The following is a 22,856-nucleotide window of genomic DNA, read 5'->3' as shown; positions in this document are numbered from 1 at the left end:
GGTTTATTTCGAATTAGGAAAATAGATCCGATTAAAACTGGATTATTCAAGACTAATTTAGGATTAAGTATTCTAATAAAATTTAATTCTGATTGTAACATACTGTTTGCGAATTATTGTTTACATACATATTTCAGATTATTTAAAAAATCATTTTTGATTAAGTTTCTTGTTACGGACTGATTTCAAAATTTGTCTTTTCATCCAGACCGTTTTCAGACGACTGTGGAACATTTTCATTAGACGTTATTAATTCAGGTGCATCACAAAAATTTTGACACTTTGCATCAAAATTAGAATGTATCACCCACAACGGAAGAGAAGCTTTTTCACATTGGTTCTGCAGGGTTACGTTACTGTAGCGCAGCGTTACAATTGCTAGTAAATGCTAGTAAAACAGATCACCCAAAAACTTTTCCGTGTAGCATCAGCCTATTGTCCAAATTTCGGATACGCATGCATCATTACTATGACAACCTCAGGTCCGTATCGTCAAACAATTGGTCCAGAGGTTAAGTAACTTTACTTTTAAAGTTTAATATTTATTTTGTTCCCTGAGGTTTTATCGCATCTTTAAACCTATCAAATTTTGGTGCAGGATTAACACCTTTTTTTAAGGTATTACAGCGGCTGTAATCGGATCCAAAAATTTAAAGCGCGCTTCACTATTCTTCCGCACTACGATTTTAGCGTTGATTGTGCTACTAATTAAATTCTTATTTATTGTTTATATTTTTGTTTTTTACACCTATTTGAAATACTAAGTCTTTAATGTGCATAAAAACAAAAATACATTATAGAAATTAAACAGAACAAAAAAGTTTTGATCAGTCCCATGTAATTTCTCTGAAGACTGAGGAGTTTTAAAATAGATAAAACTCGAATATTTTTGCACTTTATTAACCATAATATGTGAACCTGGTCCCCTAAAAAGATTTTTTTTTAATTGATGAGATTCGCTTGAAAGTTATTACTCAGAGGATTTCGGGGTCGCTGGTTGCAGTCAGATTTTTAAAAATTCAAAATGTCCTACTGAAAGTTTAAATTTTTATTGATTTGTTTGAGATTTTAATTTAAATTTTTAATAAATAAATTACTTATTCGAAAAATATTCAAAATTAATTGTATCAAAACTTTCGATATATAGAAAAAATCAAATTCGTGACATTTTTTGTTAGGTCGCTTATTATTGGATTCAATGAATTAATAATTAAAATTTAAACGAATTTCTTTAAAATTTGTTAATCTGGGATTTTTGAGTTGGTTGATTACAAATTTTATGTAAAAATTTACAAATTCTGGATAAAACATCCAATATGTCAGAAAAGGTTTAAAGTTTTTTGTATCATCTTTCATAAATTTGTAATATTACTTTGAATTTTCGAATGCTGACATTAGTAATTACCGACCTCTGAAAACCCGAGTAGAAAGTTTTAGACAAATCAGCGTGAATTTAAATTGTCCATCATTTTTGAATTTTGAAAATCTGACTTCAGATTCGAAATCAGCGACTCCAAATATTGTAGATTAATACTTTTCAGGTAAATTATTAAAAATTTGTATGAATTTTGAAAATAATATAAATATGCATTTGATTAAGTCAATTGAGTGATTTATAAATACAGGAAGCCATCTTTACCAAAAAATTGTGTACGAACCAATGTACCAATAAAAAGAAATATATTTTAAAATATTCTCTTGTGTGTAATGTTAATCATTTTTACAAAGAAGGAACAAGTAAATAAATATTTATTAATTAATTACTTAAACAGGCAATTTCGGCATCTTATACTTTATTTTTCAAACTATTTTTGGAGTTAAATTGAGGGTGTCCATGCATGGAGGGGACTAGATATAGTCCCATTATTTATTAGATCTAGTCTCCCCCGTGCAACTCAAAGTAGATATTACTGTTGGGACAGACAGTCCGATCGCCTAATGCACGAGCGCCCTTAATTATAGTAACGTTTTCAATTCACATTCTCCCCGCCAGCCTTGTTCAAATTAATTACCTTTTCACTACTTAAGAATAGGTTCAATGAGCTTAAACCTAAGTTCCAAATATCTTCAATAGAAGAACCTAATTTAGAATAGAACTAAAGATTTAAATAAAAATTTCTCCTAGTATTTAATTTATTTATGCATTGTTTTAGGGTGACGAAAAAGAGGATGGAAAAAATAGAAAAAAAGTTCCAGTTCGTACAATTGAGTTACCTATTGAATTACACAATGGTGGACTTTCTCAAAAGGAAATTGATGCAGCTACTGAAAAAGAGGTTTAGTATACAGATTCACATTTTTAATTAATCCTTCATTACTCCAGGGTTTCTACAAATCATGGAAATGTCATGGAAATTCATTTTGAAAGACTGGAATTTTTACGTTCGTTGAAAATGACCCATTTTCAGTATTTTAACTCTCTGCCTATACTAACTTATCCCCACTCTAACGCCATAGAACGTAATTCCCATAGTGAGTTTTAAAGTATCATGGAAATTTTATCATTTATCACCTGGAAATCATGAAATTTCGCGAAGAACAATTTGTAGAAATCCTATACTTTCATTTTGAGCTAAAAGTTTACAACTTTTTTTAAATTCCATTATGTTAAAAGATTAAGGTAAATGCCCCAGTACTCGTCACCTTAAGACAAAACCCATTTTTAAAATAAACAGTTTTAGAGGTTCAAGAAAATGATTTACTTGTCCGTATTTGATCCACTAATTTTTTTAATTTAACAAGATTCTAATAAGGTTATTGCATTGATCCTGCCTAATAAAACTAAGGTCTTTATAAACAAGTTAGGACAGTTCTTTTCTTTAGATAAAATTTCAAATTTAGCTAAGTTTTTAGCTTTGTCAATATTCATACCTCCCACTCCAAAAACTCGATCAAATCGAGGATTTAAAATTTTAAAGGCTTTCTCTGAAACAAAACATTCTGATCTTTGATCAAGTAAAATTCTAAATTGGTAAATATTAATTCTGGTCCAGAATAATTCAGAATTTGTATGTAAACTATCCGCAAACAGTACGCAACAATCCGGATTAAGTACTGTCAAAAAACTGAATCCAACATGAGTCCGTAATAATTTGAAATTTGAAATATTTATGTGGAAAATTCGGTATATAAATAAAGTAAAATTTTAATTAAATATTATTCAGTAAATTTCATTTTGTGTTTCTTTCATTGTTTAACTTTTTGAATAAATTTTATTAAAAATTTGGAAAATTTCTTTAAAATTTTAACAATAATTCAAAAATTTTAGATTTTTTGAAAAGTTATTATTTTAAATAAATATAATAAAAAAATTCTAAGAATTACTTTTTTACAATGATTACTTGATATATACTTTTTTTTAAAACAATTTTTTGTTTTGATTTTTTATTAAAATTTTTCATTTCATTTTCAGAAATAAACACATATGTAAAAATAATTTTTTATATGAAATTATACATTTGATTTAATTATTATTTAAATTAATCTAATTTGTTAAATCTAAATATTGAATAAAATGTTCAAAATAATCATTTCTCATATTTGCAAACTATATACTTAATACATACATATTGATAATATTACTATTACGTGATGAAACCCAATCGGTTATACTCGGCAATAACCGGATATTTTTCGTACATCATCGGTAAAGTTCGACCAATCGAATGCTACTAAGAAATAAAATTCCTATTTTCAATGTGAATGTTTTCAAAAAACAATTTTAGATGTTACAATAGCCAATTTTAAAATGAGCAATATTTTTAGCACCTCTGCTTCTTTCCAATAAAAATAGTAATATTTTTAAAACAGAGTGTAATATGTGAAATTTCAACTCTTACTTTTCATAATTATTCTAGTCAAAATTATTTTTGTGAATAACTCTTTTTCCCAATTTACAATTCATATAGCTTTTATTAATCATTCCAACTCCTTATTGTAATTATTAATAATATACTATACTTTTAAATGATACCGATAAATTTATTTTGTAATACAGTAGTAGAAAATAATGTCATTTTTATCACTTCATCCTCTCTTACTATTGGTTTTTTGTAAAAATAATTATTATAATATCAAATTTTACAAACTAAAGTGTCTCCGTGTAAAAGACATGTTGCCTTCTGACTAATACCCAGCAAACACTGTTACAGGTCAGTTATAGAACTGTTACAAATTTTTTGAGAACATGTTCTGTAACTGGTTAAGAATCTGTGAGTCACTGGTTACGCAAAATGTCGTACTCAGCGGATATGTAAGATTCTGTAACAGATCTAGAATATTTATTTATTTATTTATTTATTCAATACATGTCCCCGCGGTCCATTAAGGACCATAAATGGGTAACTATAGGATTACAGAGAAATTATCAATAGTTATCAAAAATGCTTACATATTTTCTCGTAAATTAATAACGTATTTGTTAAGTAAAGGAACAAATTTAGAATGATTTACATTAAATACATCGTAGTCGGGTCTCATAGTGTGAAAAAGTTGATTGATATGGTAACACGCGATTTGAATTGGGTAACGGTCAATTAGTTCTAAGTCATTTTTGTTAATATAAAAAGGTTCGTAATTTCGTGAACCAAGACGAGGTACTTTAAAGTTAATTAATTTCAAAAGAGTCGGGCAATCGACATGATAGTTAATTAGTTTAATCAAAAAAATACATGCAGAAACAATACGTCTTTCTTGAAGAGTAATAAAATTGAAACGCTCACATAATTGCAAATAATCGCTTCCTCTTGGAGGGTATGCCCCTTCTACCTTGAAAATTAAGAACTTAAGGAAACGCTTTTGAATTTTATCAATTAAGTCAGAGTACTTTTGAAAGTATGGAGACCATATAATAGATGCATATTCAGCAGGAGATCGGACAAGGGTATTAAATAGGAGAGAAATGGTGTTAATGTTAGAAAAATTTTTTGAGCATCTTAAGAGAAAACCAAGGACTTTAGAGATGCTCGATAATAATATAGATATGTGGTCGGTAAAACTGAGGTCATATTTAAAATTGACACCAAGGTCACGTATAGACGTGACTCTAGTTACTGTAACATTATTAATTTTATATGGAAAAATAAATGGAAAGCCAGATTTATTAAAAGATAGAATTTGACACTTTGTTAAGTTTAATGATAATTTATTATTACTACACCAGGTCGAGATCGTGTCTAGGTCTTTTTGTAAAATATCAGCATCATGAGAGGACATGACTCGACGGAAAATCTTGACGTCATCAGCAAATAAAAGTATTAAAGATTTTAAATTAGTATCAATGTCATTAACATATATAGTGAATAAAGGTGAACCGAAAGATGAACCTTGAGGTACTCCACGTTGTGGTACAAAAATAGGAGAACAAAAGTTTCCGACAACAACTCTATGGGATCTATCCTGAAGATAATTAATAAGTAACTTATTTATATTGGTAGGAAGGTTTAAAGAATCTAATTTTTTGTTTAAAATTGTGTGATCTATAGTGTCAAAAGCTTTAGCGAAGTCTAAATAGATTACATCAACCTGATAACCATGCTGTAAGGATTTTTTATGGTTTTTTTATTTTTTATGGAATATGGTTACAAATGTATTTGTAACAGTTCTAGAACTGTTTTGTAACAACTATAAAATGGTACATAACCATTGTCGCAAGATTATTACCTAAAAATACATGCAAAATATTTTTATTCTTAATAAAAATATTAAAACTTGATGTAATAGAAAAAGGAAACTCTAAAATAAACATACACTGAAAAAAAATTATTTGGATCAAATAAAAAGTATTTGATCCAAATACACCATTTACTTGTCTATTATCCAATAATTTTTTTTTATCCAAAATACATTTTTGATATTTTATTTTCATTTAATAAAATAGTGTATTAACATTAAATAACGCATTATTTATATTAAATAATTTAGTTGGTTAGAATCAATAAAATAAATTTATTGTTTCAAATACTTTTTATTTGTATCAAAAAAATGAAATATTTGAGTGAAATAAATAAATTAATAGTTGCAAGTAACGCATTATTTTCGTTTCAAATTATTATTTAATTGATTGAAATATTTTTTAATTTGTCTTCATTAAATAGTGTATTAGTATTAAATAATTTAGTTGACTTGAATCAATGAAATAAAGTTATTGTATCAAATACTTTTTATTTGTTTCAATAAAACGAAATATTTGAGTGAAATAAATCAATTAATTGTTTCAAGTAAATCATTATTATCGTTTCAAATAAATATTTAATTGATTGAAATATTTTTTATTTGTCTCGATAAAATAGTGTATTAGCATTAAATAACGAATTATTTATATTAAATAATTCAGTTTATTTGAATCAATTACATAAATTTATTGTGTCAAATACTTTTTATTTGTATCAAATAAACGAAATATTTGAGTGAAATAAATGAATGAATAGTTTCAAGTAACTCATTATTTGTATTAAATAAATTGATTTATTCAATTCAATTAATTATTTAATTGAACCAAATACGATTTATTTGGTTCAAATAAATGCGATTCAAATAATTCAAGTTATTTGAATCAAATACATATTTTTTTGATCCAAATAAAAAGTATTTGAACCAATTAAATATTTTTCAAATAATTTGAAGTATTTAAATCAAACAAATTTTTTTTCAGTGTAGTTAGAACAGTGTCAAATTTCAACTGTTCTATAGCAATATCGCTCCACAGGCTAATACGCTAACCATTACGCTACCCTAACATGGGAATATAAATACAAAATTGATTTGATAACTTGCGACTGAGGAGGATTTAAAAACTGTATTGCTTATATAAAGAAAAAACAATAAGACTATGTGATATATAAAAATTTTAGAGTTTTTTAAATTTAACTACATACTTAAGTAAAATGAACTATTTATTTATTAATTCCATAGAAAATAGTTAAGGTACTTATGAACACTTCAAAATTTTTAATCTCAGGTACAAATATATTCCAGAACTGAACTTGATCAAAATTTTAGAACAGTTACATATCATTGTTCCGATATAGTTCTAGATATGCGATGGAACATTAGTTGCAGAAAATTTGTGGCTATAGAGTTGTAGAAATGTTATGTAACACTGTTGCAGAATTGTTCCGATTTGTAGGTACAAATGTCATCCAGAACTAATCTGCAACAAAATTTTAGAACAGCTACATAACATTTTACGGACACAGTTCTAGAACTATGTTGGAACGTCAGTTACAGATCATTTGTGATGATTGTGTTACAGAAATGTTACATTACATTGTTATAGAACTGTGAAGTTCGCATATAATATAGAACAGATCAGTAACTCCCTTGTAACAATGTTCTAGCATTCTGTTACAATGAGGTTATATAACAGATTCATAACCAGCTTGTAACAAATTTGTCCTCACTGTTATATAACATTTATAGAACGTGTTTGCTGGGTAGTGACTACTTTGGTTAATATTTCGGAATGTGGAATTAATCGGAGACAATCCGCTTTAGAGTCGGGTTTCTATTATTCGGAATGCGAAAGAAGTGAGTGTAGAATGTTTAATCCTTGAAAATTAATTTTTTACCAACTAGAATCATTTTTTGTGTCATATAATAGTCCGCAGAGCTTTAGTGCGTAAAAAATGTTAATTTTCTAGGTTTAAACCTATATGAGTTATGTAAACTCAAAGCTACGATAAAAAGTAGCTCAAAAATTGGGACGAGAACTTTTAAGTGGTCAAATTAAGCATTTATTTCTGCAGTGAGCCTTTGATACTACATGTTAATTGAAAGTTGCGTTAAAACACAGTATATTCAGTTTTTCAAAAATTTTATTAACCTTTAAAGATACACACTTAAAAAACACACGCAGCTGGCTTCAAAATTTAAAGTAAAATTAATATTTAAAACAAGTTTAATAATTTAACAATAATTTATGGTTACCGGGTGCCAGTCGACTGTCGATTTTAAACGAAATTTTATAAAACCGATTTTCTATATTACGGAATATTTATTTAACACAAAATTCATTTAACAGAATTTTCATTTCTTCGAATTAACTTCCATCAGATTTTTTTGAGTGCGGATTATAAAATTAACTAATCAGAAATAAACCAGAAATTTTTGATTCGTTAATTTTAAAAATTACGCTGAAATGTTTCGTCTAAAATAAAATTATTTATGTTATGCTATTATTATGTTTTAATTATTTGGCTAATAATTATCTGAACATTTTTGAATGCTTTAATTGATTATATAAAAAACTTTCTAGGGAAAAATGGTCGCTGATGATAAACAAGAAAAAGAGCGTATTGATGCAAGAAATGCACTAGAAGAATATGTATATGATCTGCGTTCAAAACTCTTGGATGAGGACCAGTTATCAACTTTCATAGTTGAAGCCGATAGAGTAGAACTTTGTAGTATATTAGATGAAACAGAAAATTGGTTGTACGAAGAAGGAGAGGACTGTCAACGACAAGTTTACTCAGAAAGATTGTCTTCGTTGAAAGTAAGTTTCAAGTAATAAAAAAAATTTCATAATAACGAAAAAATACTAATTAAATTCTTATAATTTAATAGCTAAAAGGTGAACCAATTAAGGAAAGAAAAATGGAATTTGAAGGTAGAACTCATGCACTGGAAGAATTAGGTGGAGCTCTTCAACTAGCTAAGAAAGGTTTAGATCAAATTAAAATCTCTGCTGAAAAAGATGACAAGTATTCTCATATAACTGATGAGGAAATTAAAAAATTAGAGAGAGCTATCCATGAAAAATGGAATTGGCTTGAAGAAAAACGTGCAGTTCTTTCTAGTACACCTCGAACTCAACAGCCTCCAATTCTTGTAGCTCAAATTCGATCTGAGAAACAGGTAATTTTAAAACATTATTACAATTACCAATGACAATTTTTAACCATATAATTTTTTTTAAATTAAAAACTATGTTAATATCTCTGGAGGTGATTAGCAATTTTCAATTTCATTTCCTCTAAATTTGTTTAAAACTTATTACGAAAATATTTAATTTAAAAATTATTTCAGTCATTGGACAACACTGTTTTCTCTATTTTGAATAAACCTAAACCAAAAGTTGAGCATCCAAAAGAAGAAAAATCAAAAGAAAAATCAACTGATGAACATAAAAACACTCAAAATGATCAAGGAGACAATGAAACGCATAGCAATCAGCAGCGGCAACCGAATGAAGATAATATGGATGTGGAGTAAATTTTACGAACAATTGAACCAATAATATAAATTTAATTTAAAAAATTAATGTCAACAGTTTTTCATGCGAACAAGTATTATTTCTTATCTACAACGTATTGTACTGATTATTATTATTATTATTATTTTATCGCAACTTAAAAATTTTCTTTGCTAAATAATTATAGCATCTTCAAATTATTAATTTAATCAGACATACTTGACTTTTTCTTGATATTTTCTATTAGAAAATTAGTAAAATGAGTTGTTCCAGTTTTGTATTCGTATTTTTTTAATTTTTATCACATTAATAAAACCATTGGCGTTAATAATAAAATTATTGCTTGAAACTGTAGTTATGTTATTAATTTTTTATTTCTTCATTATATTATGTCCATTTTAACTTTTTTCATTTATTAAAAACCAAAATATTTATCATTTTTTTGCACTTGAAAAAAATTTAACTATTTAAAAAAATTTGTAATCCACATCATTCATTGCTTTTCTGCTTAATGATAAAATCCAGCAAAAAATTGTTTTAATTTCCTCACTTTTCACTGATCTTCCTTATCTATTTTCTTTCAAAAAGATTACATTTTTTTTCTAGATTCTATAACATTTGTTTATCTATTTTCATATTTTGTTGTTTTTATCATAAACATTGAATCTTGAGTTTTCTTTTAAAGAAGCAATGTTTTATAAGACAAAAATTGCAACGGATTTTGTATTTAAAAGAATAATATAAATTAAAAAATAATATGAAACTTAGAAACCTCAAAAAAAAAAAAAATTATACATAAATTTACAAATAGAAATAAGACAGAAAATAATTAAAATTCGATAGAAAATAACGTAATAAACGAAAAGAGAAACAAAAATTTAATGAAAAAAATTTAATAATATATATATTAATCACAAGAAATTATAAAATTGACGGTTCCATACAATAAGCAAAATTGTAACCGCGACACACTCACTTTTCTTACTTCTCGAATGAATTAAAACATTAAAACGAAACAAAATTATACAAATATCAAAGACACATATAAAAATTATAATTTAAATTATTTATTAAAATTATAAAAAATTAATTAATTACTAGTATTATTTATTAATTTTTTATACGCTTTTTTATAGTTTTAAGAAATCCGTCATAATATTGGTTTTAAAAGTTTCAATTCTCTTATAAAAATAAAAAAAATTTTTAATAGTAAATTCAGGAAATGAAAAGAAGTTTTGTAAAAAATTTTGTTATTGTAAATTAATTCATAAACAACAGAAATCTTTTATTCTTAAAACTTTTTTCGCTTTGTCAATAAACGTCAAACCTTATTAAATTAAAAAAATTCCTTTTACAATAAAACTAATTCTTTTAACCATTAAAGGACTTTTTTTAAAAAAGAAATTAGTTTTATGTTTAATAAATCACTTTTCTCAGTGTTTCACAATTTTAAGTATTTTTCCACACTTTTTTATGATTCTTCAGAATCTTTCGTATGGATTTTCAAAAAAATTTAAATTTTTTCAAAAAGTAAAAATTCTAAAATGGTCAAAAATTAAAATTTTGATTTTTTGACCATCCTGTATGTTTTCAGAACTGAAATGATGCAAGAAAAAAAAATATAACTTCTTGCCATCATTAAAATTTAAGGACTCAAAATATGACTCCCCTTAAAATTGTCACTTTAATTTTCAAAAAGATACAAAAGAAATATTTTATAAATAAGCACACTAGAAAAGAAATAAAATTTAATATTGAAATTCATGTAAAAAACCGCACCTCCGGGCTGTCGGCGACACGCAGAGAAGTGGTTACTAATCTACACCAACACGGAAAGTAAGAAAAATCGCTTACAAATAAAAAAAGAAAATATTGTTTTATAAATATAGCATTTTATTTTTGAATTTCATTTACAAAAAATTGTAAGTCTTATATTCTTTCATTGAATAAACTAATTTTCTTTTAATTTTATTCCTTTTCGAAGTAAATCTGATTTTGCATCTTCTGTTTGCTGTAAAGAAAAATAAGAACAGTAAGTAAAGTCAAGTTCTAATATTCGACTAAGTTTTGTCTAAGTTACGTGAACTAAAATTTCGTTATATATTTATTAAACTTACCTTTTTAAGTTCGAGAGATGCAGCTTGACAATTATTAAACGTGAATACCCTGTAAAGTACTACAGAAGCTGCACAAAATACAAAAATCCCTACATATAAAATACAAATTAAAATCTTAGAATTAATTGGAAAATTAAGGCCGACATGTGAAACGATCTTTTCCGAATTAATTAGTAAAAATGTTAACGAAATGAACACGACCAATGTTCGTAGTAACCAATGCATAAGATTTGACATCTGAAACAAAAAAATTTTTTTAATTGTAATTTAGGGTCAGTTGGGGTAAATGGGGACGAAATCGCTATTTTCACAAATTACGTAAGTTTCTTCCTTTAAAAAGTAATATTTGCAGGTTTATTTTTTTTTAAGTTGTTATTTACATTTACCCCAAAATTTAGAAAATATCATAAAATTTGGGGTAAATGGGGACAGCATAGTTTCTAAAAAAGTTTTAAGGAAAAAGTTTCTTTAGGTATATTATACTGTATTAAGGGATGAAAAAACTTGAAAAAAATTTCTAGTAGATATATAATAGTTGAACCAATTAAATTTTTTTATTTTTTTTATTATTTTTTTATTTCAGTATTTTGTCTCGCATTTGAAAAAAACAGAATTAAAAATCATACCAAATTTTTTTCTTATTCCTTATGACTTCCATAACAGAAATTAACTTGAATTTTTGTTAATTTGGTTAATAATGACAAGCTGTTTGACTTTGATTTTCAAGTTTTTATGCATTGAGCGATAACTTTTTTTATCCTGCTGACAATTGTCAAGATAAAAGCTTGGCAATACTCAAAACCTCTTGCAGGTGATCTGAGGTTAAAATATTGACGTTGAACGTAATTTTAAACTGTAAATTGAGCTCCAAAACCTCTTGTCCCCATTTACCCCAACTGACCCAACACGTGTTTGAAATAATTTAAGGCATAATAAACAATCGTATCAAGTAGTTAAAGTTTCAAATTCAAATTTCAGGCTAAAAAAATGTCAATATTTCAAATTTTGATTTTTCAAATTTTTGAGCATGGCATTCAAATTGCTTATGCATTGCTGAAGAAAAAAAATTTTTTTTAAATTAAAAAATATGTTATCTACAAGAAATATTAATCTTGCTGGATTTAGAAAATTCATTAGTTTTTCTGGGTATTTGAAAAAATTTTCACTTCTATTGAACTCAAAAAATTTGTATTTAAAAGCGAAATCTAGTATTAAAAAGTTCCTTTATTTCTGTACAACTCAAATATTTATAAGAAATAAATTAAAGGGAGGCATCTACTTTATTTTGACCCCTTCAAATTTTAATGATCCGCAAGATGTTATATTTTTTTATTGCATCATCTGGGTCATAAAAACATGAAAAGTGGTTAAAAAAAGATAATTTTGACAATTTTTTATCGCTAATATTTTTACAAGCTTTTTGTAATGATTTCTTAGCTCTCGTATGGATTTTCAAAAATTTTAATTCAAAAAATGAGTTGATATTTAATTAATCTTTCTTCTTCAATATTAAACTACTTTACCTCCATGAAGTTGGCGTCGACGCTCAGCGCCGAAAATTGTTTTTCACAGGACAAAAAATGTAAAATTATTTTCAAAAAATAATTTTTGGTCCAAATAATGCCTTGAGAAATACTTTTCAAAGTATTATTTTGACCCAAATCCTTTTTAAAAATGAGATTTCATATTTTTGATCCCTGAAAAGTAATTTTCGACGCTGAGCGTCGGCGCCAACTTCATGGAGGTACTACTTTTACAATTTTGACTATTTTTCATCGTCAATTATTTTGCACCATTATCTCTCGTATAAAAAATTTTTATTCTTAATTTTCTTTTTTTGACCACATTGTATGTTCTTAGGACCTGAGTGATGCAATAAAAAAAATATAACATCGTACAATCTCGAAAATAATATTAAAACCAATAAAAATTTTTTTAATCAAAATCTTGAGAATAAAAATACAAAAAATAACAATTAAGGCATCATAACCTTACTTGAATTATTGTTAATTTAGATAAAAAAACAAATGCAAACACTAAAGACTAACTTCATGTGTATAAACAAAAAACAGAATAATAACATAACGTTTGTCATTTGTATATATAAATAATATAATAATCAACTCGGAAAAAAGACATAACCTTTTTAAATTTTTTTACGTGAATCCTGAATTTTTAGTAGTTTTAGAGTTTTTTAAGTAAATAATATTTAAATTAGGTGTTTTTTAATTTAAATGTATTCGACTCTTATTGTTTGGATCTTATTCAGTAAAATTTTTATTTTCTGTAAAGTACATATTTGTTTGTTTAACGAATTATTAAATAAAAAATTTACTGAAAAGGACATGTACATTCATTATACTTTGGTAACAAAATAAACAAAAATTTCAAGTTTTTTTACGGTTATGTTAGACAAATACATGTCAACTCTGCTATAAGGATATATATTTTTTATTTTTTAAATTAATTTAATTATTCCTAATTCAATGTACAAAATTTACATATGTTTAGGATTAATTTCACATATGTAATGATAAGATTACAATTTAAACTACTTACGTTTCACTTCACAGCGGCTACAGCATCAGATATATTTTTGTTTTTGACAAACGTCACCAAACGCTACTGCGCTTGCGCTACTATTAACTCTCTCATTCGTAGAAAAAGGCGTTCTTATTTAAAATACTTTAATATCAAAAAATGTTTAGAAAATAATAAAAAATATTATAAATGTTAAATTTATTATTTTTATGTTTAATTATGTTTTCTAATCAATATTAATTTTTATAAACTATTTTGAGATTAATTTTCAGTAGAAGGGCATTTCCATGAAAAAGCGGACATTCTGTCCGTGCGTCACGATGCCTAAATTTGTCTGTAACTTTTTTTGAAATTATTATAAAATAAAATTTTTTTTCGATGCAAAAACATAAGAAAATAGAAACGTTTCCAAAAAATTTTTTGATTTTATAAAAAGATACAGCCGTATTAGTCATCGTGACGCACGGACGAAAATTCAATTGTTCTCGTGGAAATGCCCAGAAATAACTTTGTTAAGTGTAAAATTGGCTTTTGTGTATAAAAATCATATTACATTCTTACAAAATTCGTATGAGGAATCGGTTCCCAAGGCCACAAAAATTTATAGCGAAAGTACGTAAGATATTTGGTGGAAAATTTCATAATTATTTACTTTGTGGAAAATACAGAAAAAAAATTTTCCCACGCTTAAAAAATAATAATCTCTGAAGATTAAAGAGACAAAAAAAAGTTTCCTTCTGAAAATCAAGGTGGATTTTTCTTCATATTTCGTTTAGTAATTCTTATGAAACCGATTCCTTGTATGAATTTCAAGTGAATTTTATACGAATATCCATTTTAATTTTCGAACGAAATTTTAGAAACAAATTTCAGTCATTATTCGTTTGATAAAACGTTTCAAAATTCCACACGAATTCCAATTGAAATTTCGTGTGAAATCAGTACGAATTTAGTACAAAATTCGTCCAAAAACCGTACATCTCATTTTCGCGTGGGTAAACACCGTTAACTCATCACAAAAAAATTCTACACAATAATAAAATTTAAAAGCAAATTAATTAATATTCTAAATAAATATTATAAAATATAATTCTATAAAATAAATTACATGCTGCAAAACCCTATACAATTAAATCTGTACACTGCAATAAAAATTGGAATTTTTTTTTAAACTATTAATATTATTATACAAATAAATTATACATTTTCAAATTCTGCACGAAAAACTCTATAGAACTAATTTTAATTTCTTAGATTCTTCACAGCTGACATCACAACTTTTGTTTTAATTGAAACAAAAAACAGATTTACCATGTCAAATGTGTAGGATCTAAAAAATGACAATTGCGTGAAATTTTTCGTTCAGAATTTTATTGTGCAAAATTTTAAAATGTATAATTTATTTGTATAATAATATTAATAGTTTTAAAAAAAATTTTCCAATTTTTATTAAGGTGTACCGCCACCTTTATTTCGCAAAGGTTTTTTTAATTTAATAAAATAATTACAAAGTAAACGAAAAAATCGTTTAAAATTAATTAATGAACTTTCTTAATTGGCTTATTTGAGTAGAAAATATAAATGAACCGTTCGCTGAAAAAACGGCTTAAGTCAACTTAAGTCGTATTTTAAAAAACTGTTTCTATCGTATTGTTTATCATATAAAGTATAATAATCAATTAAAATTGTTGATTTAATAATCATTTTAAAGTTTTAATTCGAATTTTAAACTACGCGCAGGCCGAATGTATGTATGTATGTATTGAAAAGTACGTGAAAAATTTCATAAATTTTCCTATTTAGATAGTAAAATCCACAGTTTTTTCCTGGAATCTTCCAGGAATATTCGGCATATTCCACTGGAAAATGCTGGAAGGTCCCTGGAAAACATTAAATGTCCACCTGCTCTTGAATATTCCGGGAGAATTTGGTGGGAAGAAGTTATAGGAATAGTCCTGGAATATTTTTAAGTTTTCTTTCAGGAAGATTTTACAAAAATATTCAGAGAAATTGCGTACGAAATAATTTTTAAAAGTATTTTTAATAATCGGTATACATCTTATACATCATTTAAAAATTGTTTTGATAATCTCTTTTGGACATGTTCTATAATTTTTCTTGAATTTTCATATTATTCTTTTACATAAGTTCCCAAAAATAATTTTAAAAAGTATTTCGTACGCAATTTCTCTGAATATTTTTGTAAAATCTTCCTGAAAGAAAACTTAAAAATATTCCAGGACTATTCATATAACTTCTTCCCACCAAATTCTCGCGGAATATTCCTTCGGAACATAGAAGAGCAGGTGGACATTTACTGTATTCCCGGGACCTTCCAAGCATTTTCCAGTGGAATATGCCGAATATTCCAAAAATATGTCACTTAAAACGTAAAAACTCACACCAACTTTCTACAATTTTTTTTTAATGAGCTAATATTTTAGAGATTTGATACTATCATACAGGGCAACAATTAACCAAAGTTACATTACTATCGACCTGGACAGTTCAAGAATTTTTTCCCATATATAAATTTTTTGAGCACAAAAGTACCTACAAAAATTTTTGAAATTATTCTGGCGTACAATTAATATTTTTCGTTTTATATTGCAAAAACTAATAAAATTGTAGGGACAAATTTAAGTTTTAGCCGTTTCTTAGGCTGAATAGAAAAAAAAGATATCTTCAAAGTTAATTACTTTAAATTTAACCTATTTTTCAAACAATAATTTAAAATTATTTATTTAAATGAATTGATTAGACACAATTTAAGAGTATTTTGCGAATTTATTTACTTTAATACAAATTTGACATTCACTCACAGTGTTTACTTGATTAGAAACAGGACGTCAATTACTCACTTGCTCATATTTTATTACAAAAAAAAGAATCTTTCACACTCTTACGTAACATACGTGAAAATATCTGTTGTATGTCCATCACAATGTTAATTAATTCTGTAACTCGAACCCCTGGCACTTTTACCGATTATGATTAACTAGCGCTTCAAGTATGGCATAAAATTTAGAAATTATTATTGTGATAATACATATATCAGCACATTAATTTTTTTGAAATTGTAACCAAAAGTTACTATTTTTCCGTTTAAATTCCATTCAATGGTCTTTATCAAAATATCTAAAACACTAAGTAATACACTGTTATAAAAAAATAAAATAAATGACAGGATGTAAAATTATTGACAAAAATTATCTGCTACCATATATAAAAACCTAAAAAGTCTTAAAAGGACTTAAAAAGTTCATGAGTCTTAAGAAAACTTTTAAATATTCTGTTCAGTTTTCTTCTTCTTCCTCCTCCTCTTCCTGTTCATCTTCTTCCTCACCGGTACTCTCAGGTTTTTCCTCTACTTTCTTTGCCCTGCCACGACCACGTCCCGAAGATGGAGCTGTTCCTTTCGCTGCTCCTGGCTAAAATTTTTTTATAATTTTTCATTAGATTCATTTTTATTTATCACAATATAATTTACAAATTTAATAAAATGTTTTAATATCTATTTTAAAACGAATGCAAAAAATGTAGATTTCGCTTTACTTTTTGGATGCATTTCTAATAGCCTCGAGTATTATAATCAGCGAAAATGCCTTTTCAACTTTATTAATTCTATTAAGAATAATTCTTAAACAAATTTTTCAGGTTTGAATTCAGCAAAATAGACATTTAAACAAATTTTGCAATTTCTTTTTTCTTTACTGTTTTTCAAGTCTGATTTATATATTAATTCAAATTCTCTGTAAAAATATTTAGATGAAATGAAATTTTTAATTTCAAAAATGTAATTTAAAGTTACTAGAAAGTAATTTATTTAAATATAAAAATTCCATCCAGTGATAATAATAATCATAATAAAACAACTTTTTTGTATTTTTAAAGTAATTATTAGATTTTTAAATAAGTTTTTGTGAATTATTATGTGATTGTTAGGTCTACAATGTAAATTTCATCGGGAACTTTACTCTTAAAATATAAAATGTGTATATATCTTAAATATAATGATGGACGAATGTTTATGGGTGATTTCACTTGAGATTTACCTGTGATATTTTAAATTTGGATAAACTTTTTTTTTTCGTTCTTCGTAGAAAAAAAGGTATACGTATTATTTTATGTGTCCAAATTTTCAAGTTATGAATTTTTAAAAATTTGGGTTTTTAGAGGATGAATTATAATTATAAGTGATTCCACGTGAGATTTACCTATGACATTTTAAATTCGGATAAATATTATAAAGCTGAAGTACGCAACGTTTATGATAAACGATTTTTAAAAAAATAATTTTTTAAAATGAAAAATATTTCTTGTAGTTTTTATTGATCAACAAGTTATAAAAAAATATTTTTTAGGCAAAAAATTATAGAATTTTTCATTTTAAAAAATTATTTCTTTAAAAATCGTTAAATCATAAACGTTGCGTACTTCAGCTTCATAATAATATTTATCCGAATTTAAAATGTCATAGGTTAATCTCACGTGGAATCACTTATAATTATAATTCATCCGGTCGCCATCAGATGGCAGAAGTCTTCAAACTACAAATTAAATAAGACTCGCGCCATTTCAATCGGTTAATGCTATTACAGGAATCACAGTGAACTTTCTGTTCAATTTTAGGTAAATTGAGGATTTTGAAAATCAAGAAATAGTTTAATAATTACATTATAATATGTCAAATTTAATCTTGATGAAATTATTTTTTTCTTTTTCACGTAACTATTTTAAATAATTCGAATTTGCTTTAGATTATTTTTATTGCAAAGGAACGCATGAATATTTTCCACATTAAAATTATAAGAATTTTTATCACGTGGAATCCTAAGTGATTTTTTTGTGTTTAATAAGAAAGACGATTTATAAAGGAAAAAAAGTAATTTTGTCTTTGAAATTAACTCTGAAAATATCGTTTACAAAAATAGTCTTTTTAATCTGCAATTTCTGAAAAACAGCTTAAAAATGAACGCAAAATTTTATTAAAAATTATAACAAAAAGTTTAATCTAAATAATAAAAGCAGATATAAATTTTTGATATTTTTTCTGGGAAAAATTTCAATTTAAACAATTGTTTTTTTTTGTATAAATATGCATTTTTAGTTGTTTAAAACAAAAATTTAGTTTATTTCAAAAATATTTGGGTTTATTTCAATAAATTTATTGAATAATGAAAACATTTGAATGACTCAAATTAGTCATTTAACTAATTTGATGAAAAAATTGATTAGAAAAAAGGGATAAAATTCAAGATTTCAGACCCATTTTTTTTGCAAAAAGGGGAGAACAGCGATAAATACTGAAACTACCCCCTCCATTGAGTCACAATTTTAAGAAAATTTATTTTAATAAAAACATTTTTCTAAAATTGTAACTCGTAAAAAACAATAATTATCCCCAATTTTTGGTGTAATTTGTCGACTTCCTAAATTTGAATGAATAAAATATGTGAATTTAACAAAAATGCATAAAACTTCGATATACCTTCTTCTTGTGGGAACCCTTTGGTCTACCTCGACCTCTCTTTGCGGGAACTGATGGAGCATCATCTTCGTTATCAGATTTTGAACGTGCAGTATTGTTTTTGTTTTCGGCTGCGGGTCGGCCTCTCTTTTTTGGTTCTTTTGATACGCTTTTTTCTCCTTTTGAAGGTCGACCTCTCTTCTTCTTCTGGTCTTCAACTGCTGTTGAGTTATCGTCCGACATGATGTACTGTGTTTTGTTACTTTCAATTAGCTAAAAAAATTTAAATTTTTTTATAAAAATTATTCAAATTTTTAATCAACTAACTATCAATTAAGAATAATTTTTCATTAAGAATCTATCTGCTTTAAATCAATTTTTTAGCATGCAATTCGATCGATAATCAAGAATAGTATCTCACATATTGCAGAAATTTTTATATGCTGTGAGGAATAAAATAATGAAATTAATATTTTTTTACAATGCAAAAATTTTAATTTGCAAAATATTTTTAATTTATCAGATGCAAAAATTTGCGAAAAATTATTTCAAAAAAAAAGTTAATTTTTCTTTGATTAAAAAATATATTTTTTTTAAATTAATATTAATTTCAAGATTGCCAACTAAATTAATTTTTAAATAAAAAATACTTTGTAAAAAATAATTTGCAGTAAAAAATTGATTAATAAATATTAATACAGGCAGATAATTTATCTAAGCGTTACTATCGATTTTCCAAGTAACACTTATAAAATTATACTGATTCCTACTATAACGACGCTCATTAAATAAACAGTTAATAAATATTAATATTTAAAATTAACGTCAAAAAATTTAGTGATAATTTTTTACAGTAGAAAAAAATAAACAAATAATAGTTTAATTCATATAAAAAATAAAGAAACAATTTTCAAACGGGAGCTTGACGCTCAACTCAAACACCTAATTCGCAAGCAATTTGTTTAGATAAAAAATAATTTTTCATCAAGATGTAATGAAATAAACTTCATTTTATAAAATTCCAAGATACTATTTTTGTTATTTTTGGACAATATTTTAACACAAATACATTGTAAATTGAGCAAAAAAATTTTAGAAAAAATTTCGCGCCCGCCATTTTCAAAATCAAAGGGTAAATACTTGCAATCAATTTGAATTGAGGAGACGCCAAGCGTCAAACATGCATTTCTAAATATAATATTGTTTTCATTAAAAAATATGTTAATTTTTTAAAAATATTTAAATATTAGTGGAATTTTTTAAAGCTAGAAGAAAAAAATATTGGGAATTTCGCAAAAGATATCACTAAACAAGACGCCATAATATAGAGTATGGACAATTTAGTGCCATCAGTAACAGTGCGTCGCGTCATATATTGGCGGAACTATATTTTTCTTATAATTTGTGACAGTAACCGAAATATAAAATAATTTATTAAAATTTCAAAAAAAATTAACGATTTTTGTAAAGTTTTATGAGGAAAATACAAAGGCTAAAAGCAACAATAAGAAATAAAATTGTTCTTACCTCTCAATGTGATGTAGAGACAAAGGCGGCTAGGCGGCTACCGGTGCGCGCGTCGTGTATCCTACCGTGCAGTTTAGTGCGGTGCTGTGCAATGCGAAGCGACGCGTGCAATACAGAAACAGACGCCGAACCACGTTTCCAGTCTCTCGCTATTCTGCTTTGGGCTTCTCTTCTCCTCTCTTACTTACCCTTTGTGACTAATCATTCCTACCTTTTCTATTGAAACTTTCGTTCACTGTGTGCGCTTGCGTCAGCCTATATATTCTCCCACCCTTTTCAATATTAAACCAATCCAAAACTATTTTAATACCTCTATTTCACTTTCATTGTTTACATTAAATCAACAATTAGACTCAGGAATATTATTTACTACCGAAATAAAATTTTTCAAATTTTTAACTTTCCTCTAAAATTATATGGAAAATAAATAACTCAAAACATTCCCGCGCGTATTTAATTTTCCTCTTCCCGCTTAAAATCTCAGATTCAACCAATTCATTGATTAACTTTATTTGTCTTCTGCTATTAAGAGCATTAAGCCAATTCCCGCCAAAAACTTATTATTATTAAATTTATTTTTTGAAACGCATTTATTAAAGATACAATTTAATATTATTTATTCTAATATGTTAAAAAAATTTTTTAACTTTATAATACACGTTAAAAAAATATAGTCAGAAGTGTAATGTAGTTTTAATACAAAATCGATAATTGAACACATTTAAGGCGCTTACACACCGTTTGGGCTTTCACTTTTGTTAAACACCAAACGCATGCTTGACATCTAAGGGTGAAATCACATAGAGGCGCAATGCGTAGAGCAGAAAATAATGAGTGCAAAAGATATAGACATATATTACTATGTTTCTTACATTCATGCTTTTTCTTGGGGATTTTACACTAACATGTTGTGCGAAAGCAATTTCATGGTAAAAAATTTTTAACATTTTTGATATGTTTCGTAATGATAAAGAATAAATTATATTTATAATATGTACTCAGCTTATAATAATGACATTTCTAGTTTAAAGTAAAATATCATATTAGGGTACGGTCACACTATCTCATGCATACACTGTTCATGCATGCATGAGATAGTGTGACTGTAACCTTATACTTTTTGTAAATTTTGTGCAATAAAATTGATTGTCCCATGATGTGGATGAAATCAAGGCCTAAGCACAACTGAGTCGGGTACGTAAGACGGATACGGAATATATGTACACTCGTGGCCAGATATGCCTACACTTTTTTGTCCTTTTGTAACGCATATGCTGTCATGACAATACGTGTGTTAAAAAAGAACAAAAAAGTGTAGGCATATCTAGCCACGAGTGTAACATTTGCATACATTTTGAGGTTGGGAAGCCCATATCCTGCATTCGTTTAGGCCTGAGCAGAATGGAAACGCAACCGGAATCGTAATCGCAAAAGTAGTGTTTTAAAATTCTCGGTAAAATTGAAACCTGAGAAGGTAAGAAAGAAAATTGCGGTAAATTACCGAAAAAAAGAGAATTTATGAGAATATTCATTTAAGTGATTGATAATTGCCTTTTTTAAATTTAAATATGTATTTTTATAGTATGTAAGTTATAAATAAACGACCGACATGTTATTAAATGAATAATTTGAACAATGAATATAATAGACTGTAAGGGTGCAGTCCCATGGAGCAGATTAGCAGAATAGATTTCAGCCAATCAAAAGTCTCTCGCGGCAAATTTTGCATTTCAGTTAGAGACTGTTTTTTTATTGGTCAACGTCTAATCTGCTAATCTGATCCATGGGACTGCACCCTAATTTTCTCTGTGTTCTTACTGACAAGATGACAGTCGGGTATATATGCCTGCACTTTTATCATTGTCTAACACGTGCGTCGTCATGGCAACATGTGTGTTAGACAAGGATAAAAGTGCAGGCATATAAATGTACCTGATTCAATATAATAATGTAATATTATATCAATATTAATATATTAATATATATATATTATATATTGTAACAAAGA

General features: G+C 26.4%; 2 protein-coding genes and 1 long non-coding RNA gene across 4 annotated transcripts in view; 1 reads left to right on the top strand and 2 right to left on the bottom strand.

Moving 5' to 3' along the window:
- LOC127287941 (97 kDa heat shock protein) overlaps positions 1–9,547 on the top strand; it is an 85,526-nt gene extending 75,979 nt beyond the window's left edge. For both annotated transcript variants that reach the window (XM_051315093.1, XM_051315094.1), the window contains 4 exons: positions 2,154–2,276; positions 8,255–8,494; positions 8,566–8,856; positions 9,028–9,547. In XM_051315093.1, the coding sequence (XP_051171050.1) occupies positions 2,154–2,276; positions 8,255–8,494; positions 8,566–8,856; positions 9,028–9,213 (840 nt within the window). In that variant the 3' untranslated portion in view covers positions 9,214–9,547. The remainder of the gene's footprint in view (positions 1–2,153; positions 2,277–8,254; positions 8,495–8,565; positions 8,857–9,027) is intronic.
- Positions 9,548–11,311: 1,764 nt separating this feature from the next.
- Positions 11,312–12,976, bottom strand: LOC127287961 (uncharacterized). The gene is made up of 2 exons (XR_007843970.1): positions 11,937–12,976; positions 11,312–11,547 (listed from the first exon to the last, which is right to left on the bottom strand). It is a non-coding gene; the product is annotated as an uncharacterized LOC127287961 (long non-coding RNA).
- Positions 12,977–16,618: 3,642 nt separating this feature from the next.
- LOC127287958 (high mobility group protein B1-like) lies at positions 16,619–21,016 on the bottom strand. The gene is made up of 3 exons (XM_051315118.1): positions 20,849–21,016; positions 19,343–19,594; positions 16,619–17,282 (listed from the first exon to the last, which is right to left on the bottom strand). Exons 2-3 carry the CDS (start codon positions 19,562–19,564, stop codon positions 17,148–17,150), a joined length of 357 nt encoding a protein of 118 aa, XP_051171075.1. The 5' UTR covers positions 19,565–19,594; positions 20,849–21,016; the 3' UTR covers positions 16,619–17,147.
- Positions 21,017–22,856: the final 1,840 nt, after the last annotated feature.

This window comes from Leptopilina boulardi, unplaced genomic scaffold (genome assembly GCF_019393585.1).
Source record: "Leptopilina boulardi isolate dan_hultmark-lab unplaced genomic scaffold, ZJU_Lbou_2.1 LbouV2_377, whole genome shotgun sequence".
NCBI lineage: Eukaryota > Metazoa > Arthropoda > Insecta > Hymenoptera > Figitidae > Leptopilina > Leptopilina boulardi.
This window is presented reverse-complemented; position numbering and strand designations above follow the sequence as displayed.

What these genes read in the sequence shown, in the direction of transcription:
- LOC127287958 (XM_051315118.1), bottom strand. Translation starts at nt 19,564, where the DNA reads ATGTCGGACGATAACTCAACAGCAGTTGAAGACCAGAAGAAGAAGAGA. An exon ending in AGGGTTCCCACAAGAAGAAG is followed by an intron (nt 17,283 to 19,342) that starts GTATATCGAAGT and finishes AAAAAATTTTAG; the next exon opens with CCAGGAGCAGCGAAAGGAAC.